General features: G+C 46.0%; 1 protein-coding gene across 6 annotated transcripts in view; it reads left to right on the top strand.

Annotated features, from left to right (window-relative positions):
• Positions 1 to 18,452, top strand: part of ASTN2 (astrotactin 2) — a 917,697-nt gene that overhangs the window by 326,041 nt on the left and 573,204 nt on the right. For all 6 annotated transcript variants that reach the window (XM_049711017.1, XM_049711016.1, XM_049711015.1 and 3 more), the window contains one exon: positions 7,353 to 7,460. In XM_049711017.1, the coding sequence (XP_049566974.1) occupies positions 7,353 to 7,460 (108 nt within the window). The remainder of the gene's footprint in view (positions 1 to 7,352; positions 7,461 to 18,452) is intronic.

Here is an 18,452-nt window from a genome sequence, read left to right as displayed (position 1 = left end):
AGAGGAATATGTGTAGTCACCTCTGGGTGAAGTGCCTGGCCCTGTGCCTGGCCTATCGTGGTACCTGATGACAGGTGGCACTTGTGGTCAGAGCATCTCCAAATGGTAGATGTGTGTGAACCTCTGTGGTTTAGCCCTAGAGCTCAGAGCAGTTATGAGCTGTCTGGTTTAGGGTGTGGGAAGTTTAGCCACTTTTGTCCTCTTCCCTTGACTGGTACCATTTGTATTCCCTGGACAGCTGGGGGTCAGATGGGTTTTGCATTCCCAAGCTACATATTTCTCTATCTGGCACAGTTCTGGGCAATCTAAAAATGCAGTATCACTGTCACCAGCTCGAGGAAGACACGGAGTCTGAATAATTTAACATGTCACCACCATCCATCATGATACCAAGAGCATGGGAGATGGAGGTGGAGGAGTGGGTCAACTGGGGGCTGCAGAGCAGGTTTGTGGACAGGGCCGCCCAGTAAGAGAAAGTACATTTGCAGTGCGTTAATCCTCAGGCCCAGGATAGACTATACATCCTAACAATTGCTCCAGCCTTTTCCATAATATGGCTTTCAAGTTGTTCAGATGCCCTGATTTGCCCCAGAGCAAACCTGGGGTCAGGTCTCTCCTTGCCACAAAGTATCTGTGCCATCTTGGGGGAGTCTCTATAAACTTCTGAATGTCTCAGTTTACTAATCAGCAGAATTGAGGTAATTCCCACGTAGAGGGCTCGGCATCATGCCTGGAATATTTTAACTGCTTCCTCACCAGGAAGGAAACTCCAGAACGTAGGAAGTTTAGTCTGTTTTATTCACTGCTTTATCCTCCCTCAGTGCCCAGAAACAGTGTTTTGATACAGAGTGGGCATTTGTTCAATAATCGTTGAATGAATGAATGAAAAAATGAGTGTTGTGGTTATTTGAGGTGACCACTGGGTCCGGGACAGACTGACTGGTCACCTTCTGTGACCTCAAACACTGGATCAAGACGCCTTGAGCCTGGACGCTTTCAACAGGGCTCTGTGATGTCTCCACTTTGCTCTGACAGTTCCCCATTATACAGGGTTTTTTGGGGGGATATGCGGGCCTCTCAATGTTGTGGCCTCTCCCGTTGCGGAGCACAGGCTCCGGACGCGCAGGCTCAGCGGCCATGGCTCACGGGCCCAGACGCTCCACCACATGTGGGATCTTCCTGGACGGGGGCACGAACCCGTGCCCCCCGCATCGGCAGGTGGACTCTCAACCACTGCGCCACCAGGGAAGCCCTCATTATACAGTTTTATCATGAGTCTTGTGAGGTTGCAAAGCAAACAGAGGTTCTCTCTTTTTTTTAAACATTTTATTTATTGAGGTAAAATTCACATAACATAAAATTAACGATTATCTATTTAAAAGTGTGTAATTCATTGCCATTTAATACATTCACAAGATGTGCAACCATCACGTCTGTTCCAAGACATTTCCAGTACATCAAGAGGAAACCCCGTACTCGTTAGCAATCACTCCCTATTCTTCTCTTCCCTCTGCACAGCCCTGGCAATCACTATGCCTTACTTATTTCAGATGTGTTCTATAAATAGAGCCATATAACATATGACTTTTTATGTCTGGCTTCTTTCACTTAGCAGAATGTTTTCCTCAGATCCAAAGTGCTGTTTGCAAGGTCCATCCATGTTGTAACAGGTGTCCAGCATTCATTTTTACGGCTGGATAATATTCCATTGTGTGAATATACCCCATTTTGTTTATCTGTTCATCAGCTGATGGACATGTGTCTTTCCGCTTTTGGCTATTGTAAGCAGTGCTGCTGTGAATATTCATGTGCCAGTATTTATTTGAATACCCTCTCCGGTTCTTTTGGATATGCCTAGGGGCAGCATTCCTGGGTCATGTGTAATTTTGTGTTTAACTTCTTGAGGAACCAACTGTCAAACTGTCTTCCACACTTTCTGCACCGTTTTGCCTTCCCACCAGCAATGTATGAGTGTTCCAGTTTCTCTGCATCCTTTCCAACACCTGTTATTTTCTCATTATTTTGATTGTGGCCAACCTAGTGCCTAAGAAGTGGTATCTATCTCATTGTGGCTTTGATTTGCATTGCCCTAATGACCAAGGGGGGTTCTGAATCAGACAAAACCCAGGTTCAAACTGGGGGGCTCCGCGACTTATAATTTGTGTGATCTTAGATAAGCAGTATTGAGGTTCCGAAGGTTGGTTTGCCCCTCAGTAAAGCTGGGGTGATTCTTACCTCTCAGACCCCATGTGAAGTGTGGATGGGATATTGTGTATAAGGTGTCCAGAGTGGTGCTTATCCCACTATGGTATGTGCTTTGCCCGTCTTCTTCATGCTCCATCCCAGACCACTCAGGACCAGAAGGAACAGAGGCCTGTGGAACAAGGGCAAAGGAGCTGCTGCTTCCTCTCCTTTCCTCTTGCCAGCCTCTGCCATTCTCACTTTCTCTTGGCCCCTAAATAGAAATACTTGAGCAGCCCTGTATAATTAATGGCTGTACTTTAGTTCACTGTATCACCAATTTCATATTAAAATGCTAGCAGAGGGGGCCCTTTTCCATTTGTCTGAATCATCTCCAAGTCAGTCTGGAATTGGCCTGTGGCCCCTGCAGGTTCTATGGACACTCAGAGGTTGTTCGCCTTGGGTGGCTGTCACCTCCCTACAATGTCACAGAAGGCAGGGAGTCGCCACTCCCACTCAGTGGCATTTCCATTTCTTCTCCTAAACCCAGGCAAGCACTGAATGAACGAGGAGTGTGCCCTCACTCTCACTTCTCTGATGTTTGTGCTGTTTACATACACCGCATCGTTTTCCTCATAGTGGCCATGTGAGCTGAGAGTTACTGCCCTCTTTTTAAAGATGAATTCAGACAGTTGGGGGGCCTTGCCTAAGCCCACACAGCTAATAAGTGGGACCACGGTTAGAACGCATATCTGACTCCAGTAGCCTGATTTCTTGTGCAGAAGTGCATGACCTTTCATGACTCATGGATTAAACCAATCTAAAAACCTACTAGCCTTTAAGTGCCTGAGGGCAGAGACAATGCTATTGTCTTTTAATGGAATCTGAACTACACTATTTTTTATCCAAATCACATTAAAAAAATTCAGCACCTTAGTGGGGCCCATGGCTCATTCATCTCTCCAGATTCTGGTCCTTAATTATACTCAGGAAATGTCTCATATAAGTGCCTTCAGAACTGTGCTCTCTGATATGATAGGCAATTGAAATGTGGCTAGTCTGTGCTGAGATGTGCTGTGAGCATAAAATATACACTGGATTTTGAAAACTTGTGAAAAATATATTAAATATTTCAGTAATAATAATTTTATGTTAATTACAAGCTAGATGAGAATATTTTGAATATATTGGTTGAATCCAATATATTCTGAAAATTAATTTTATCTGTTTATTTTTTACCTTTTTAATGTGGCTAGTAACATTTAAAATGGCATCTGTGGCTTGCATTATATTTTGGGGTTGATGTAGAGGCAGCCTCTCTGAGCCTCAGTTTCAACTCTGAACATGGTACCTTGGTACTTACAGGAGGGACGTGAGGGCCAGAGTTGTGGGAATGGAGGTGGGACCTGGAGAAGCCAGGGGCTTGGTCTTGGGGTATGGGAACATGTGGAATGCTGGAGGCATCACTAGGATCTAGCTGAGTGTGATGAGACTTCCTATCTATAGTACAATTGCTGAGGTTCCAGGGAGGAGCGGTGAAGAGTGGAAAATGTGCCCTGGTGCTGGGGGCCAGTGACGGACTTGCTAATCCTCAGAGGTCATGATCATCAAGCTTTTGCTACCGCTCTACCTCTGCTCTCACGCACAGACACACACACGTGCACACGCACACACACACACACACTTTCCTTGGTTATCGTAGCCATGAGGCAGGCTTTGCAGGCAGACCTGATTTCAATCCCAGCTCCCTCACTCAGCACCTCTCATCACCTCTCTCTGAGGCACGGCTTATTCATCTGCGAAGCAGGGTTCACAATGCCTTCCTTACAAGGATGGCTGTGGGCATTAAATGAAGTCTTTGCTCATATGTTATTGTACGTCAGCCTCGGGACTAAGGGAATAGAGTGCAGCCACTGTCTGGGTTTGAACTGTGGGTTTATAGCTTATGAGCTGCGTGACCCCGGGCAGGTTACTGACTCTCCTTGTGCCTTCATTTCCTCATCTGTTAAAAGGGGAAGGAAAGTATTAACCTGCTTCTTAGGGTTACTGTAAGGATTAAACAAGGCAATGCAAGCAAAGGGTTTAGAACCATGCCTGGCAGAGGGACAGTGCTATGGGAGGCTTAGCTTTTCTTATTATATTCGAATTGCCTGGTGACTTTGCCATCCCCCCACTCCCCCTCACTCCCTGCCACAGCTAGACTGTCCCAGTAGGGAAAGACTCCTGTCTGAATTCTGTCTTCCACTTTCACCATAATAGGCCATTTGTTTGGGAAAGGAAGGAAGATGAGAAAGAGGAGGAGAGGAAGGAAGGGAGGGTTTCGCTGGAATGTTTAAAAGTACTGCAGTAGCAGTAAAGGGCATGGAGTAGACTCCTGACAGGCAGATCCCTGCCTTTTCCTCTGCCGCCCAAACACAGCAGGAAGTATGACAGATGCTTCCTGTATTTGAGACAGCTATTTCATCACATGCCTTCATTTTCCCCTTGGCCAAAAATTATGTGTAGATGAACAAAAGTCCCTCCCTCCCTCCCTCCCTCCCTTCCTTCCTTCCTTCCTTTTTCTGTAACAGTAAAATATTTTAATGGAAATTTTAAAAGCCTACTGGTCTCTAAGACCTCTGCTCTTCCACTGCTTCCAGAATCTCCACGGGGCGTCTGCCAACTCCATTTCAAAGGAGAGCCTTTAAATGGAGAATTGCATCCGGTAGAATCTGGAGTCTCCTGCCGCCTCCAGGTCCAGCTTTTAGTTGCTGGGGATTGGGGAGATGAGCACCAAGGGACAGGGACAGATAGTGGCTGAAGACACATTTGGGGACAGTGATCAGGTATTGTTGTCCCTTGTCCTCTCCCGTTCATTACAACACACTGTCTCCAGGAAGCAGGAGGCCAAGTATTCATCTTTTCCATTTTACAGAGCATTAAACTGAGAAACAGTGTCATAACGGTTAAAAATTTGAGCTTGGCCGTCGGACACCCTTGGGTACCAAGTCTGACTTCACTCATTGTTCACAAATCACCTTCCTTTCTGAACATTGGTTGCTTCGTCTGTAAAGTTGGCATCATGATACCTCCCTCCCACGAGGACTGAGAGTTTGGAATGAGGTGATGTATGCAAAGCTCATAACACAGCACTTGACACCTTGATGCTTAAAGGACAGTCTTCTTTCCCCAAGGTTCCCTCTTGAGTTGTTTGCAGGGAAAGCAGTTTACATACTGGAGAGCCCAGATTTGGAGCTGGACAGTGTAGCCCTGAGTCAAAACTCTCCTACTCATCAGTTGTGTGACTTTTGGCAAGTAACTTTGCCTATGTGTGTCTTTATATTATTGTCTTGTATGTTAATTACGCCTTCCTTATGAGTATATCACAATGAGGATTGTATGTAATAATGTATAGACATCTTCTAGATACATAGTAGCTTGCTACATGTGTTGCTGGAATGAACGAATGTGTAATAACTGTTATAGAAAGCATGTCTAAGAGTGGGATTTTTGTGGACCGAACATCATTTCAGATGCCCCACCAGAGGAAATGACAAAGTAAATCCTTTCACAACTTGAACGACATTTTCCTCTAATGTATATTTTTCTTTTCTTCAGGTAGAATTTTTGGAATAGGTAATAGGTTTGCACAGTGCCTGATGCAAAAGATACAAAACATTTACAGGGAGAAGTAGTCCTCCTCCAGCGCCATCCTTCAGCCACTTAACGTCTCCACCCAGGACAACCATGTTTACCAGATCCTTGAGTCTCCTCCCAGATGTAGTCTGTTGGTGTAGGTGTCTGAAGCTCCATTCACTAAACAGTCTCCTAAACCAAACTCCCTCTTGTTTCCCACCCCAGCATGCTGTGAGGCTCTCCCATCACCATTTATTCTCTAGGGTAAAGAGTCCACCAGTCCTTTAAGCCCTCTTTTTCCACATCCTGGACTAAAAAGAAATAAATAAATAGAGCACAGAGAAAATAAAAATGACCCATATTTCTCCCTGAAGAATTAACCGTTATTAGTAATTTGGTATATTTCTTCCTAGCCTTTTTTCCTTTATCGGTTTGTAATCAACCATTCCTAGCGTATGAATACATCGCCTTTTTCCCCCTCCACGTTCCTCTGAGTTTCTCTCTGAAGCATCCCTTGCACTCATCTCTTCCGCTCCATCCTCACCACCCCTGGCCTCACCTAGACCCCCATCTCCTCTTACCTGGTGATCGCTGAGACTCCTGGCTGTGCTCCCTCCCTGGCACCCATTCTGAGGTCTGTGAGCCACCGTCATGTCCCTCCTGGCATGCACAGCTGCTGAACTGATGCTCTTGCTTCAGAACCTTCCGTGACATCCAAAATGAAGCCCGCAGTCCTCAGTGTGCCACTTCCCCTGGGACGCTCCCACAGATCCTTGCCAGTCAGCACCCGCACTCCCCCTCCCCAGGGATATCTCCAGCTCTTACCTCTCCTCCCAACTCCATTTTCTACCACTGAAGCGCCCCATCCATCCTTCCATCCCTGACCTAAAATCTCCCTTCCTCCATAAAGCCTTCCCGGGTCCTCCGTGTTGGGATGGATTGCTCTCTTCATATTCCCCGTGTCTCATTGTGTGGGAAACATGGCCATGAGTTAGATTAAAGGCTCCTTAGCATCCCATTTGTCCCCATGACTAGCTTACCATCCCCTGGCTGGCAAGGACCGGGTGGTATCTATCTTTGCTTGTCCTGTGTCTGGCTCTGGGCCTGGCATAGAGGAAGCACTTGACTGAAACATGTGTGTGAAATTAAGTCACCTGGAATGTTTTCTCAGAGGTAGGTTCATCATTCTAAGCAACAATGTACCTATCAATTATCTGGTACCCACCCCGGACCAGGTATTTAAGTATCATATCTCCTTTAATCTTCAAAGCAACCCCACAAGGTTAACAGCTTTTCCCCTGTTTTAGAAAGAAAGAACCCAGGACTCAGAAAGGTGAGGCATCTCCTCAAGGTCACACAGCCCCACGGCTGCCAAGCCATGGTTAGAACCCAGGTCCGGGTCATGGCAGAGCCTGAACGCCTTCTATAAATCATGCCGACTCCAGGGCCACTTGGGATTTACAGAAAGGAGTCTGGGGATGGGGTTGCTCATCTTCGGGGATTTAACAAGCTTCTGGAGGCCTGTGGTGACTGATGGATTGTGATTTTTTGCACAGGGGGAATCAGCTTTGGGAGAACCAAGGGGACGTCGGGTTCAGAGGCAGACGATGAAACGCAGTTGACATTCTACACGGAGCAGTACCGAAGCCGTCGCCGCAGCAAAGGTAACAGAGTCCTTGAGAAGGTTCCAGAACCAGGGTTTGGAGGAAAATCTGGGAAGCAGCTTTTGTGCTTCACAACAAACCCTAAATCTTCTTCAGCCTGGTCCCTATCAAGTTAACACTGAACTTGGTGTCTGATACCCTGAATACCCAGTCTCTGTCTGATTTCTGTCTTACCCCATTCCTCAGAGGATTTAAGTTTATGCAGTTTTTTAAAAATCCATCACAATAGAGAATCGGATTGAAAGGAAAATCGGAGTAAGGAAAATAATTCAAATTCAGCTTAGATGTATGCACGGTAATCCGTGCCATGCTGTGTTGTGTAGTTCTTAGAAGGAGCTGACAGCTTAACTCAGAGATTCTTAGCAACCAAAGTGCAAAAGGACACATACAGCTGGAGAATGCACAGGGTCTAGGGGATAAAACTAGCGTTTGCTCAGGAAATTCTATTTACCTGACACAGAGACCAGGCAGAGAGTTCTCCAGTTGGTTCCAATAAACAGGACTCTGGGAGGGCTTCCTGGAAGTCGAAGCTAGACAATGACCTGGGCCCAAACTTGGCTTTGTCACTGTTCATCCACAGAACAGAAGCAGTAATCCTAACTTCCCCATGTTTAAGATGGGGTAGCAATACCTCCCTCTCAGGGTAATGGTGGGGTTAGATGGAAACATGAGCATCTCCTGTTTTTTTTTGTTTATTAGTTTTCTTAAATTAATTAATTTATTTTTTAAAAAATTTGTATTGGGGTATAATTGATTTACAGTGTTGTTAGTTTCACGTGTACAGCAAAGTGAATCTGTTATACAAATACATACGTCCACTCTTGTTTAGATTTTTTCCCATATAGACCATTACAGAGTATTGAGTAGAGTTCCCTGTGCTTTACAATAGATAACTAGTAAGGACCTACTGTAGAGCATCTCCCGTTTAACTACAACTCCCGGCAACAACTTTTCCCTTTCTCCACGGCCACCATCCTAATGCCTGTCCCCTGCATCCTTTGCTTAAAAACTGTTACAGTCACCTTCTCACTATTCTCACCTACTGTTTCCAACCCCTTTTCAACCCTGCGGCCAGAGTGATCATTTTAATAACGTAAATAGGGATCATGTTGCTTCTTCTGTGCTTAGAAGCTTTAATCCATCCTTTTGCATTTGGGAGAGAATGTGAAGTTCATGCCACACCTACGATCCCATGAGTGGTCTGGCCCTGCACATCTCTCCAGGGCTCTGTCTGCTCTGCTACCCAGCACTCTTCTCCAGCACTTCCCCATCTGTCCCACCAGAAACTTCACAAACATTCTCTCCCAGAACACTTCCCCCGCCCTCTCCGACTCACTCCTACTCACTCTGACATCTCCATTTAAATGGCGTGTCTTAGCTGAGCCATCCTACATACAATTTCCCTGTCTCATTCTACACCAGCTCCTGTGCTGTTCCCTCTGCCGACTTTCACCCCTGGAATTTTACGTTTACCGATACGTTCTCTGGGCAGTGTTTCTACCCTCCACTGAACTGGAAGTTCACGAGAATAGGTACCTCCATTGTCACTTGTATCCAGCTTTCCATCCCTGCGCCAAACACAGGGATGGGTCCATATTTTTGGTTCAACTATAGGTTCATATATTTGAACAAATGAAGGATTAATGAATGAATGAAATAAATTCCTATTCCAGTGTCCGGATTATTACGAACGCTCAGGGTGAATGGTGGTTTTCCATCTGGCCCTCCTTGTTTTCTCTCACTCCATTCCCAGTTACTGGGGAAAAAAAAAAAAAAAAAGGTCTCCTCTCCTTTCCCCTTCTCTTTTCCGCTCCTGGTGAGTAGAGCTAAGGCCTCAGGCCTGCCCATTCTTCCACCTCAAGCCACCGGGGAAGGATGTGCCTGGTAGTCGGAGGAGGGCCTGAGTACTGATGTCGAAAGCCGGTTCTGCCTGGGTTCTTCAAGCACGGTTGGAGCAAGTGCAACCTGAAGGGATGTAACAAGTCTGGGAGGTTCTCTGGCAGATGCGCCCAAGGCTGATGGTAGAGAGAGGACATGAAGTGGGAGGAGAAAAGAGACAGCTCACAGGTGTTTCCTCCCTAGGTCCCTCTCTTTAGCCTGTCCCGTGAGAGAAATAGAAGTGGCACTGGATTCAGCCAGTCCTGGCTGTGAATTCTGACTTCACCTCGTCTGCTTTGTGTGGCCGTGGATGGGGCTTTTCACCTCTGGGTCCTTCTCTCTGTATAAAATCGAGCTATTGATAACTACCTCGCAGAGCCAGCGAGTCTAGAGATGGAAGGTTATGGGACTCCCCCAGAGGTGCTCAAAAATTTTTGTTCTTTCCTCCTGAAACTCCCCTTCCCTTGAAAACAGTCTGCACCCCAAAGTAAATCAGCTAACATCTCAATTTTGGCAATAGGGTCTACTGGAAAAGAGATTTATGATATAGTCTGAAAATCAACCCTTTCTTCCCTGAGCCTCAGGTTCTTTGCCAGGGAAATGGGACTGTTATTCCAAGGTATCTGCTATGGCCAGGCAGAACTCCATCCCAAAGCAAAGAACTGTAGTCATCAATATGGTGAGTGGGTGGAGAGGAAGAAAGACAAAGGGACCGAGAAACAGAGACTGAGAGACATGTGCGTCTGGTGGGATTTCCCTAATCAGAAATCAGCAACCTTTCTCTGTAAATGGTTAATCAGTAAACATTTTCAGCTTTGCAGACCTTACAGTCACGATTGGAACTACTCAACTCTGCCGTCTTACCTTGAAAGCTGACACAGACAGCACATAAAGGAATGAACACAATGTGTCCTAGTCAAACTTTATTTCCAAAAGCAGATGCTGGTTCAGATTTCACCGGTGGCTCACAGTTTGATGACCCCTACCCTAAACCATCCATATCATATCACCTGTAGGACTGATCCAGGAAGCAGGAGTGAAATCTCACAGTGCTTTGTGAAATGAATCTGATCTCAGGGCATACGTGGTCTTGCTGCTGAAAGGAGTTTTTTTGTGAAGCAAAGAGTTTTATGTTTGGGCAAGTGAATACCCATCTACTCCATCATTTGTTTGGGGTGTGCCAATTCTGATGGTATTTGACAGAACTAACTGTTGAGGTAGCTGGATATGGTAGGTTCCCACTTGGCAGAATTCCACCTTTATTAACTAGAGATGACACCGCACACAACAGAAGACTCTGGACTCATAGTCCGGAGATGTGCAGTGAAGTCTGTGGTCCCACCACCAACACACTCAGAGAGGCTTGGCGAGCGTGTGCCCTCTTGGGGCCTCAGTTTTCCTATCTGTGAAACAAGGATATTTACATGTCATGTCATCAAGTCGGAAGCTCATTTTAATCTAACCTACATTTAGGGAATGATGCTGGGCAGTGTTGGGAAACAGGGCCCGGGCCCCCAGCCTCAAGGTGGTTATAACCTCCTTGCAGGGGGAGTGCAGCTCACACAGAGAAGCGATGCTGATCAGGATAAGCTCATGTATGACTGAAGGTCCAGATGAGAACTGCAGATGGCGTGTCCAGCCACAGGCACAGGGCTGAGCAGGAGACAGAGCAGTACAGCTGCTGCTGATTCCAGCAGTGCAAGCACCCAGCATCAACCTCCCAGCCCAGCTCTGCGCGGGTGGCTGTGTGGCCTTGGGCGAGTCTCTCTCACTCTCTGGACCTCTGTTGGTTGCTCAGCCAGCTCTGGAAACTCAGGTTATCTGATTCCCAATCCCATGCACTTTCCTCTAATCTTTGCTGATTAGTTCCCCAGCAAAGAGAACCAGGGCATGAATGCCCCCTGCTTTTGCTTATTTTTTTTTGTTTTAGTTTCTTGTTTTAATGTGATGGTTCTTAAGCTGAGATTTTCTGTAGTAATAAGAACTCTTGAATTTAAGCAAAACTTTGTGTGAAAAAAAAGAATTTTCTCATTAATGAATGAATGAAATAAATTCCTATTCCAGTGTCCGAATTATTACGAGCGCTCAGGGTGAATGGTGGTTTTCCATCTGGCCCTCCTTGTTTTCTCTCACTCCATTCCCAGTTACTGGGGAAAAAAAAAAAAAAGGTCTAAAAAAAAACAAATTCCTTTTGATTCTCCCCCGCCAACACACACACACACACGCACATGCACACACGCGCACACACACAGTTTAATCATGTTTTAGAGGACGTGGACAGGTGAGGGAAAGTTCAAGCCATATCTGCAGAAAAGGAGGCCTTTCGGGATTGAGGGAAGGAGACTGTTCTGAAATTTAATCTGAGAATGCCTGGATGGAGCAGAGACTCCAGGAAATGGGGATGGAGTGGGGCGGAAGCTGAACGTCAACAGAACAGTACCTGCCATGTATGAGGGCAGAGGTACAAGGTGTTCTGAGGGTGGGGATGGGAGAGATCCCAGAAGCTAGGTAGAGCCCAAGGCTATAGCTTTGGGAGTAATGGCAGATTGGCTGGCAGTAATGGCAGCAGGAGCCATGCCTTGACCATTGGGACACCCATCCCATTCTTTATCCAACATTTCTCATCAAGCCACAGCATTTCTTTCAGCCCTAAAGATAATCCATCCAGTTGTCCATTTTATGCACACACAAAAAAACAAGGCTCAGAGAAGGGAAGCATTTTTCCCAAGGTTAAAGTGTCATCTCTTCAAATGACAAAGCAAATGGGGCAAAAGGTTAACAATAGGTGAATCTGGGCAAAGGATGCATGGCTCTTCTCTGTACTCTTCTTATCCTTACAGCTTTTCCATAAATTTGAGATTATTTCTAGACTAAAACAGTAGGTAAACAGTAGTCCTTCTATGTTGATTACAGGTTTTGAAATCAGCACCCAGGGGTCCAAATCCTTGCTCTGCTGTTTCCCAGCTGCATGACCTAGGGCAAGCACTTTCCTTCTCTGAGCCTCAGTTTCCCCTGGGTAAAGAAGGATAAGCCTAGTGTTAATCCTTCTACTCTTCCTTAGGCTTGTTGCAGGGAGTAAAGGAGGGAATGTATGCAAAGGACATGCTTAGTGGAACGTGCCTGCCATGTGATCACTGTTCACTAAATGGTAACCAGTTAAGTACAGCAAATCAGTGTCTGGGCCAGGCATGACTCCATGGCCTTTTTCCAATGTGTTGCTCTGCAAATTGGTCTTGCTTCTAGGGGGAAAAAAAAAAATGGCATTTTAGGTAAGAACATAAACTTGGTGGGCCCGTCCTCTTGGGGACATTGTGCTATGGTTTTCATCTTTGCCATCTTGTCCCTTGGTGAGGTCAGCCTCTTTCACGGGAATTCTTCTAGAATTCCAAACAATACCATGGGAAGGAATTATTTTACCTCTGTTTTACAACTAAGGAAACTGGGACTTAGGTCACTTACCTGAGACTACCATGAGGTAAGGGGAGCTGAGATTTGGACTTAAGCTCTTTGGTTTCAAAATCTGGCCAGACCATTATATGACTGAGATAATATATGTGCAGTGCATACCACAGTACCTGCATAAGATATATACTAAAGAGACAGGAGGGAGGTACCCATGTCTTGCTGGTACAAAAGCCTGATAAGATCCCTGAGAATGTCCTGGTACAAACTCTGTAACCCTTCAGAGAGCATCAGCCCTGGAGGAGCTGGGAGTGGGAACAGGGACGGTCGCAACTAGCTCAGACACTGAGAAGTTAGTTCAGTGTAGAGGGGAAAAGGTAGCATCCATGCGGACCAACCCTCCCAGGGTCCTGGTATTTGGTCAGGGAGGAAAACATATGACAAAGAGATCTTCCAGTGCTCTGCTGGTGCCAACTCATACCAGTTGTGAGAGCCAGTTTTGTTCATCGTTTCCAACTCCGCTGTGAGTGATGTCACAATAGTAGCTTATAAGCAACCATGCTAGAAGTATTTACACCGTGCAAATTAACAAACAATGCAATGGAAGCTTCCCTTTCCTCCTCAGAGCCCATTGTTAAATATTTACTAGCACACCACTGAGAAGAACAGTCAGTAAGAAGTAAGAATTAAGCTACAAACCAGAGTGCAAGGGCTTTTTTCTAGAAATAGAGCAATCCAGAATCTTTCCCAGAGGACAATGCACTGGGCCTGGGACAAAGCAAACTACTAAGTTCAAGGCTTTGGACAGAGGATCTCTTTTCAGAAACAGAAGACAAGGTCAGCTGGGGAGGCTGGATATTTAGGGCCTGCGTAGGAGGTTGGAAACTCTGGTGTTACCCGCTTGAAGGAACAATGAGTCATAGAATCTGGGTCAGGTCAGAGCCAGCAGTGGATCAGGTGTCCTCAGCTGTGTGGTAAGAGGGGCTGTCAGAGACTAGCCAGTTCTCTGACCTCATTGAACCTCAGAATCACTTGGAAAACTTAAAAAAAAAAAAAAAAAAAGCAAAGAAAACAACCCAATTCCAAATACTTATCTCAGACCCATTATATGGCAATGTCTGGCCAAGGGGTCTGGTATAAAATTCTTTTCAGGTTCTAATTTTCAACCAGAGTTGAGATAAACCACTCTACAGTTCCCTTTACATATCAGCTAACAGTACATCCCTGTTCTTATTCTGGCATTGGCTCCCACCGAGTGTATCCCCCTTTCCCAAGCCAGGAACTCGACTCCCAGTTCTAAGAGGGATAACAACTTAGAGCAGCCATTTATTGCCACTTTTGTGCCAGATCTATTGCATATTCGCCCGTCATCCTGTGTGATCTATTACTGTCCTTGTCTCTGTGTGCAAAAGAATGAAGCTAAAACATGGCAGAGTAACTTCCGCAAGGTCATAGAATCAGTAAGTTGCAGGATTGAGTCTAGAACCCCATTCCAGGTGTTTCCAAAATCTATTGTCACCATACCCCAGCATCAGCCCCTTAGAAGAATCTTACAGGTTTTTTTTTTTTTTTTTTTTTTTTAATTATTTATTTTTGGCTGTGTTGGGTCTTCGTTTCAGTGCGAGGGCTTTCTCTAGTTGCGGCGAGCGGGGGCCGCTCTTCATCGCGGTGCGCAGGCTTTTCCCTGTCGTGGCCTCACTTGTTGCGGGGCACAGGCTCCAGACGCACAGGCTCAGTAGTCATGGCTCACGGGCCTAGTTGCTCCGTGGCATGTGGGATCTTCCCAGACGAGGGCTCGAGCCCGTGTCCCCTGCATTGGCAGGCAGACTCTCAACCACTGCGCCACTAGGGAAGCCCGAATCTTACAGGTTTTAACTTCTTCCCTCTTATCATAACTCTTGCCCTGGTCATTAGCTATTTGTTATCTGTAGTAGGTAGATACCTTCCTCCAGAATGTTCCAGCAGCTCCTGAAGGCTGTATAGAGAGATTCTAGTTTCTCTCATGAAGAAATGAGACTGGGAGTTTGGATTTCTCTTACTGAAGGAACAGTAAAATGCAGAAAACTAGGTTTGATCTACGCCTCCATTTGGCCCCATTTAATGAGATGTTAGTGAAGAGAAAATTACGTATTCAGAAATTGTTATAGACTCAAAAACTCCTGTCTGATGTCTCTCTTCTCTCTCTTCCCTCAAACCTCAGAGGAAATAGACATTGCTTTTTGTTGTTGTTTTTCTCTCTTAAAGGTCCCTCCCAGACTACCTGTCCCCAACCTACAAACATCAGGCGGTCTTGGCAGACAAGGGTTCCCTGAATGCAGTGAGAGAGTCAAACAACTTCAAAAGCTCCCTCCCCAAGCTCGTGATGGTCCCTGAAATATTGCTTAAATTGTTCTTTCTCCTCCTCCTTAGCGATGCCAACCAGCTCGGCACCTGACAGCCCGGCATCCAGGGGAGGGAGAGGGCTGTCAGGAATCAAATGGGAGACCAAAGGCAATAAAGCAAACATGTCGTTTTTAGTTGCTTACACTAGCGAGAAGGAATAATCAGTCTCTCTCGCTTTCTTGTTTTTCAACTAGGCTCAGCAGGATTCCCTCACCCCCACCCCTTTTCTTTACACTGAGGGATTGTGACTCTCTGCTTCCCACCCAAGCATCAGCGCTCTGTCATCCCTTTTCTTCACAATCCTGTGGGGTGGCCAGGATTCTCCTACCCTGCTAAACGCTTTCCCAGATAAAGAGGTGAAACTACCTGGCACGATTGCCAACTGTGTGCCAAGTGCCCTGTGAGATGCTTGCACGCATGACCTTTTGTAGCCCTGACTCTTAGTTACTTTCCAGGCTTCAGTTTCCTTTTCTAAAAACTGGAGGTGAGAATCCCAATTTATAGGGTTTATGCGATGATCCAGCAGAGTCTTGTGTCACTAGAATACAAGGTATATGAAGGAAGATAATCCGAACAAAGCTGGGAAGGGTGAATTGACCCAGATCGGGAAAGAATTTGATTGTCAAGTTCATTCACCTGTTCATTCATTGATTCAACTAATGTTGACTAAGTATCTAACTCTGTTGAGACTATATGCTAAGGCTCAGGTCTAGAGTCGCAAACAGACCAATCATGGGACTGACCTCATGAATCTTATAGTCTTGCCAGGGAGAAATGGGGAGGGAGAGAGGGTCTCACAAACAAACATGTAAAGAAATATATCATTTCCGACTGTGAGAAGTGCCGCTGAAGAAAATACAGAGGGAAACTCATATCATGGGGAGAGTCATGAAAGACATCTTTTTTTTTTTCTTTAAACAACTGTTTGAGATATCATTTGCATACCATACAATTCAATGTTTTTTGCTATATTCACAGAGTTGTGCCACCATCACCACAATCTAATTTTAGAGCATTTTTGTCTCCCCTAAAAGAAACCCTGTACCGATAGCAGTGAGTCCCGAGTTCCCCTTCCCTCCAGCCCCTGGAAACCACAAATCTCCTTTCTGTTTGTACCGCTTGGCTTATTCTATACCTTTCATATAAATAGAATCATACAGTGCTATCTTTAGGGACTGGCTTCCATTTAGCATCACATTTTCAAGGTTCATCCACGTTGGAGCATCTACCTGTGCCGCATCTTTCATTGTCATTGCCAAATATTATTTCATTGTATGGATGTGTCACATTTTGTTTATTGACTCATTAGCTGTGGGACATTTGAGCTGTTTCCACCTTTGAGCTATTATGAGTAATGCTGCTGTGAACGTTGGCGCGCTCAAGCAAGTAACATCTAAAATTGCAATTGCACTGATTATCCCACAGCTTCAAACCCTGCATATCTTTCTTCTAACCTAACAGTGTATGAAAACACACTATGCTTTCCATCTTATCTTTTCCTAAAAGAAGGCAGTTTTGTGTGAAGGGATTGTGGCAGCCTATGGGTCGGAATAGTGGAATTTGTGAAGAGACAACACCTGAATTATTTGGAAAAACAAAATTGCTTAGCTAGGCAATGCTTCTTATGTGACAAGTTTGCGATGTGCGTGAATTTGCGCATCTGTACGCTTATGAGACAGGCCATGTGCAAAAGGTGCAAACCTGGGGCCCAGAGGCCAAATTCATCCCCACGGGCATGCTGTGTTGGATAAAATTATTGTATCCAACATTTTAAAAATATGGTAAAAATCTTGATTTCTGCTTTGTCTCGAAAATGTAGGAGCTCCAGCCTCACAAGCACTTGCCCTTTCAGATGGGGTCACCCTACTGCAGTTGCCAACACCCCACGGTTCCCCATGAAAGACATCTTTGAGGAACCAGCAGTAATGCTGAAATCTGAAGGATGAATGGGGGGTGGCTGGCTACTAAGAAAACACATCTCCACATGAGCAGGAGAGAGCTTGAACTTGAACCTATGTGAAATGGGGAGTGCATTACGGTTTTTGAAGAAGAGAGTTGCATCACCCTGTGCTGTTTTCGGATCACTCTCTCCACAGTGGAGGAAGAGCTGGAGGGGGACAGACCAGTTAGGAGGCTGTTGAGGTAGTAGGGGGGCCCTCTGGGAGAGCGTGGGACAGGATGGCTGCTAGGGATATGTTCAAATACAGTTAGAGCTGATGATTGATTGGCTGTGAGGAGGGGAACCCGTGAGCATTGCTGAAGATGAGCGTTGGATTCTGGCGGGGGGCGCTGGAGAGAAGCACAGTGCCAGGGAAGGGAGTAGCAGCAGGCCTTCAGGAGGGGGAGAGATGAGCTCAGCTGTAGAGCTGCTGCCTTTGGGGTGCCTGTAGGCCATCCAGATGGAGACACTGCCAACCAGCTCTGAGCCCAGGAGAGGTCTGACTGGGGAATGGGAGAAAGAGTCAGGACTGCATGGCTGTGCATTCACTTTCTGTTTCTGCTTAACAAATGTCCCCAAACTTAGCAGCTCCAAACAACGTACATTTCTTATCTCACAGTATGTCTGTCATCGAAAAGTCCAGTTATGTCATTGCCAAGCTCTCTGTTCAGCGTCTCAAATCAAGGAGTCGGCTGGGGCTTTGATCTCAGCTGAGGCTCAGGGCCTTCTTCCAAGCACTTGTGGTTGCTGGCAGAATTCACTTCCTTGTAGCTGCATGACTGACATGCCTGCTCTGTTGCTGCTGTCAGCCAGGACCACCCCCGGTTCTTATAGGTTACTCCCTGGCCCTTCTCACAGCCCCCTCCGTGGCAGTTCACAGCACGGCTTCCTCAAGGGCAGCTGGGGAGCACCTCTTACACTTTGACTGTCTTTCTTCAAGGCCCCAGTCTCTCTTAAGACTCATTTGATTTGGCCAGACCTATCCAGGATAAACTCCTATATGATTAACTCAAAGTCAACTGCTTCTGGACCTTAATTTTATCCGAAAAAAATCCCTTCACCTTTCTCAGATAACATCATTTAATCACAGAGTGATATCCCATCATATTCACAGACCCAGCCACATTCAAGAAGAGGGGATGTACAGAGGGTATATAGGGCATGGGAATCTTGGGGGCCGTTTTAGAATTCAGACCCCCCCACACACACACTGGATGGTAAAGCAGGCACAAGAGGAACCAACGCTCCCAGCAGAGCGTGTAGACTGGAAACTGAAGAGTTCCAGGTTGTTCGGCTCAGTCATGGATTCTGGGTTGAAAATGTCCTTCTCTCAGCATCACAGGTACCGTCAAACCACCTGGTGCTCCGTGGGGAGGAAGCAGATGCCATAT

This window comes from Orcinus orca, chromosome 6 (assembly GCF_937001465.1).
Source record: "Orcinus orca chromosome 6, mOrcOrc1.1, whole genome shotgun sequence".
In the NCBI taxonomy this organism is placed as follows: Eukaryota; Metazoa; Chordata; class Mammalia; order Artiodactyla; family Delphinidae; genus Orcinus; species Orcinus orca.
The sequence above is the reverse complement of the archived record's forward strand: the minus strand, read 5'-3'. Positions and strand labels throughout refer to the sequence as shown.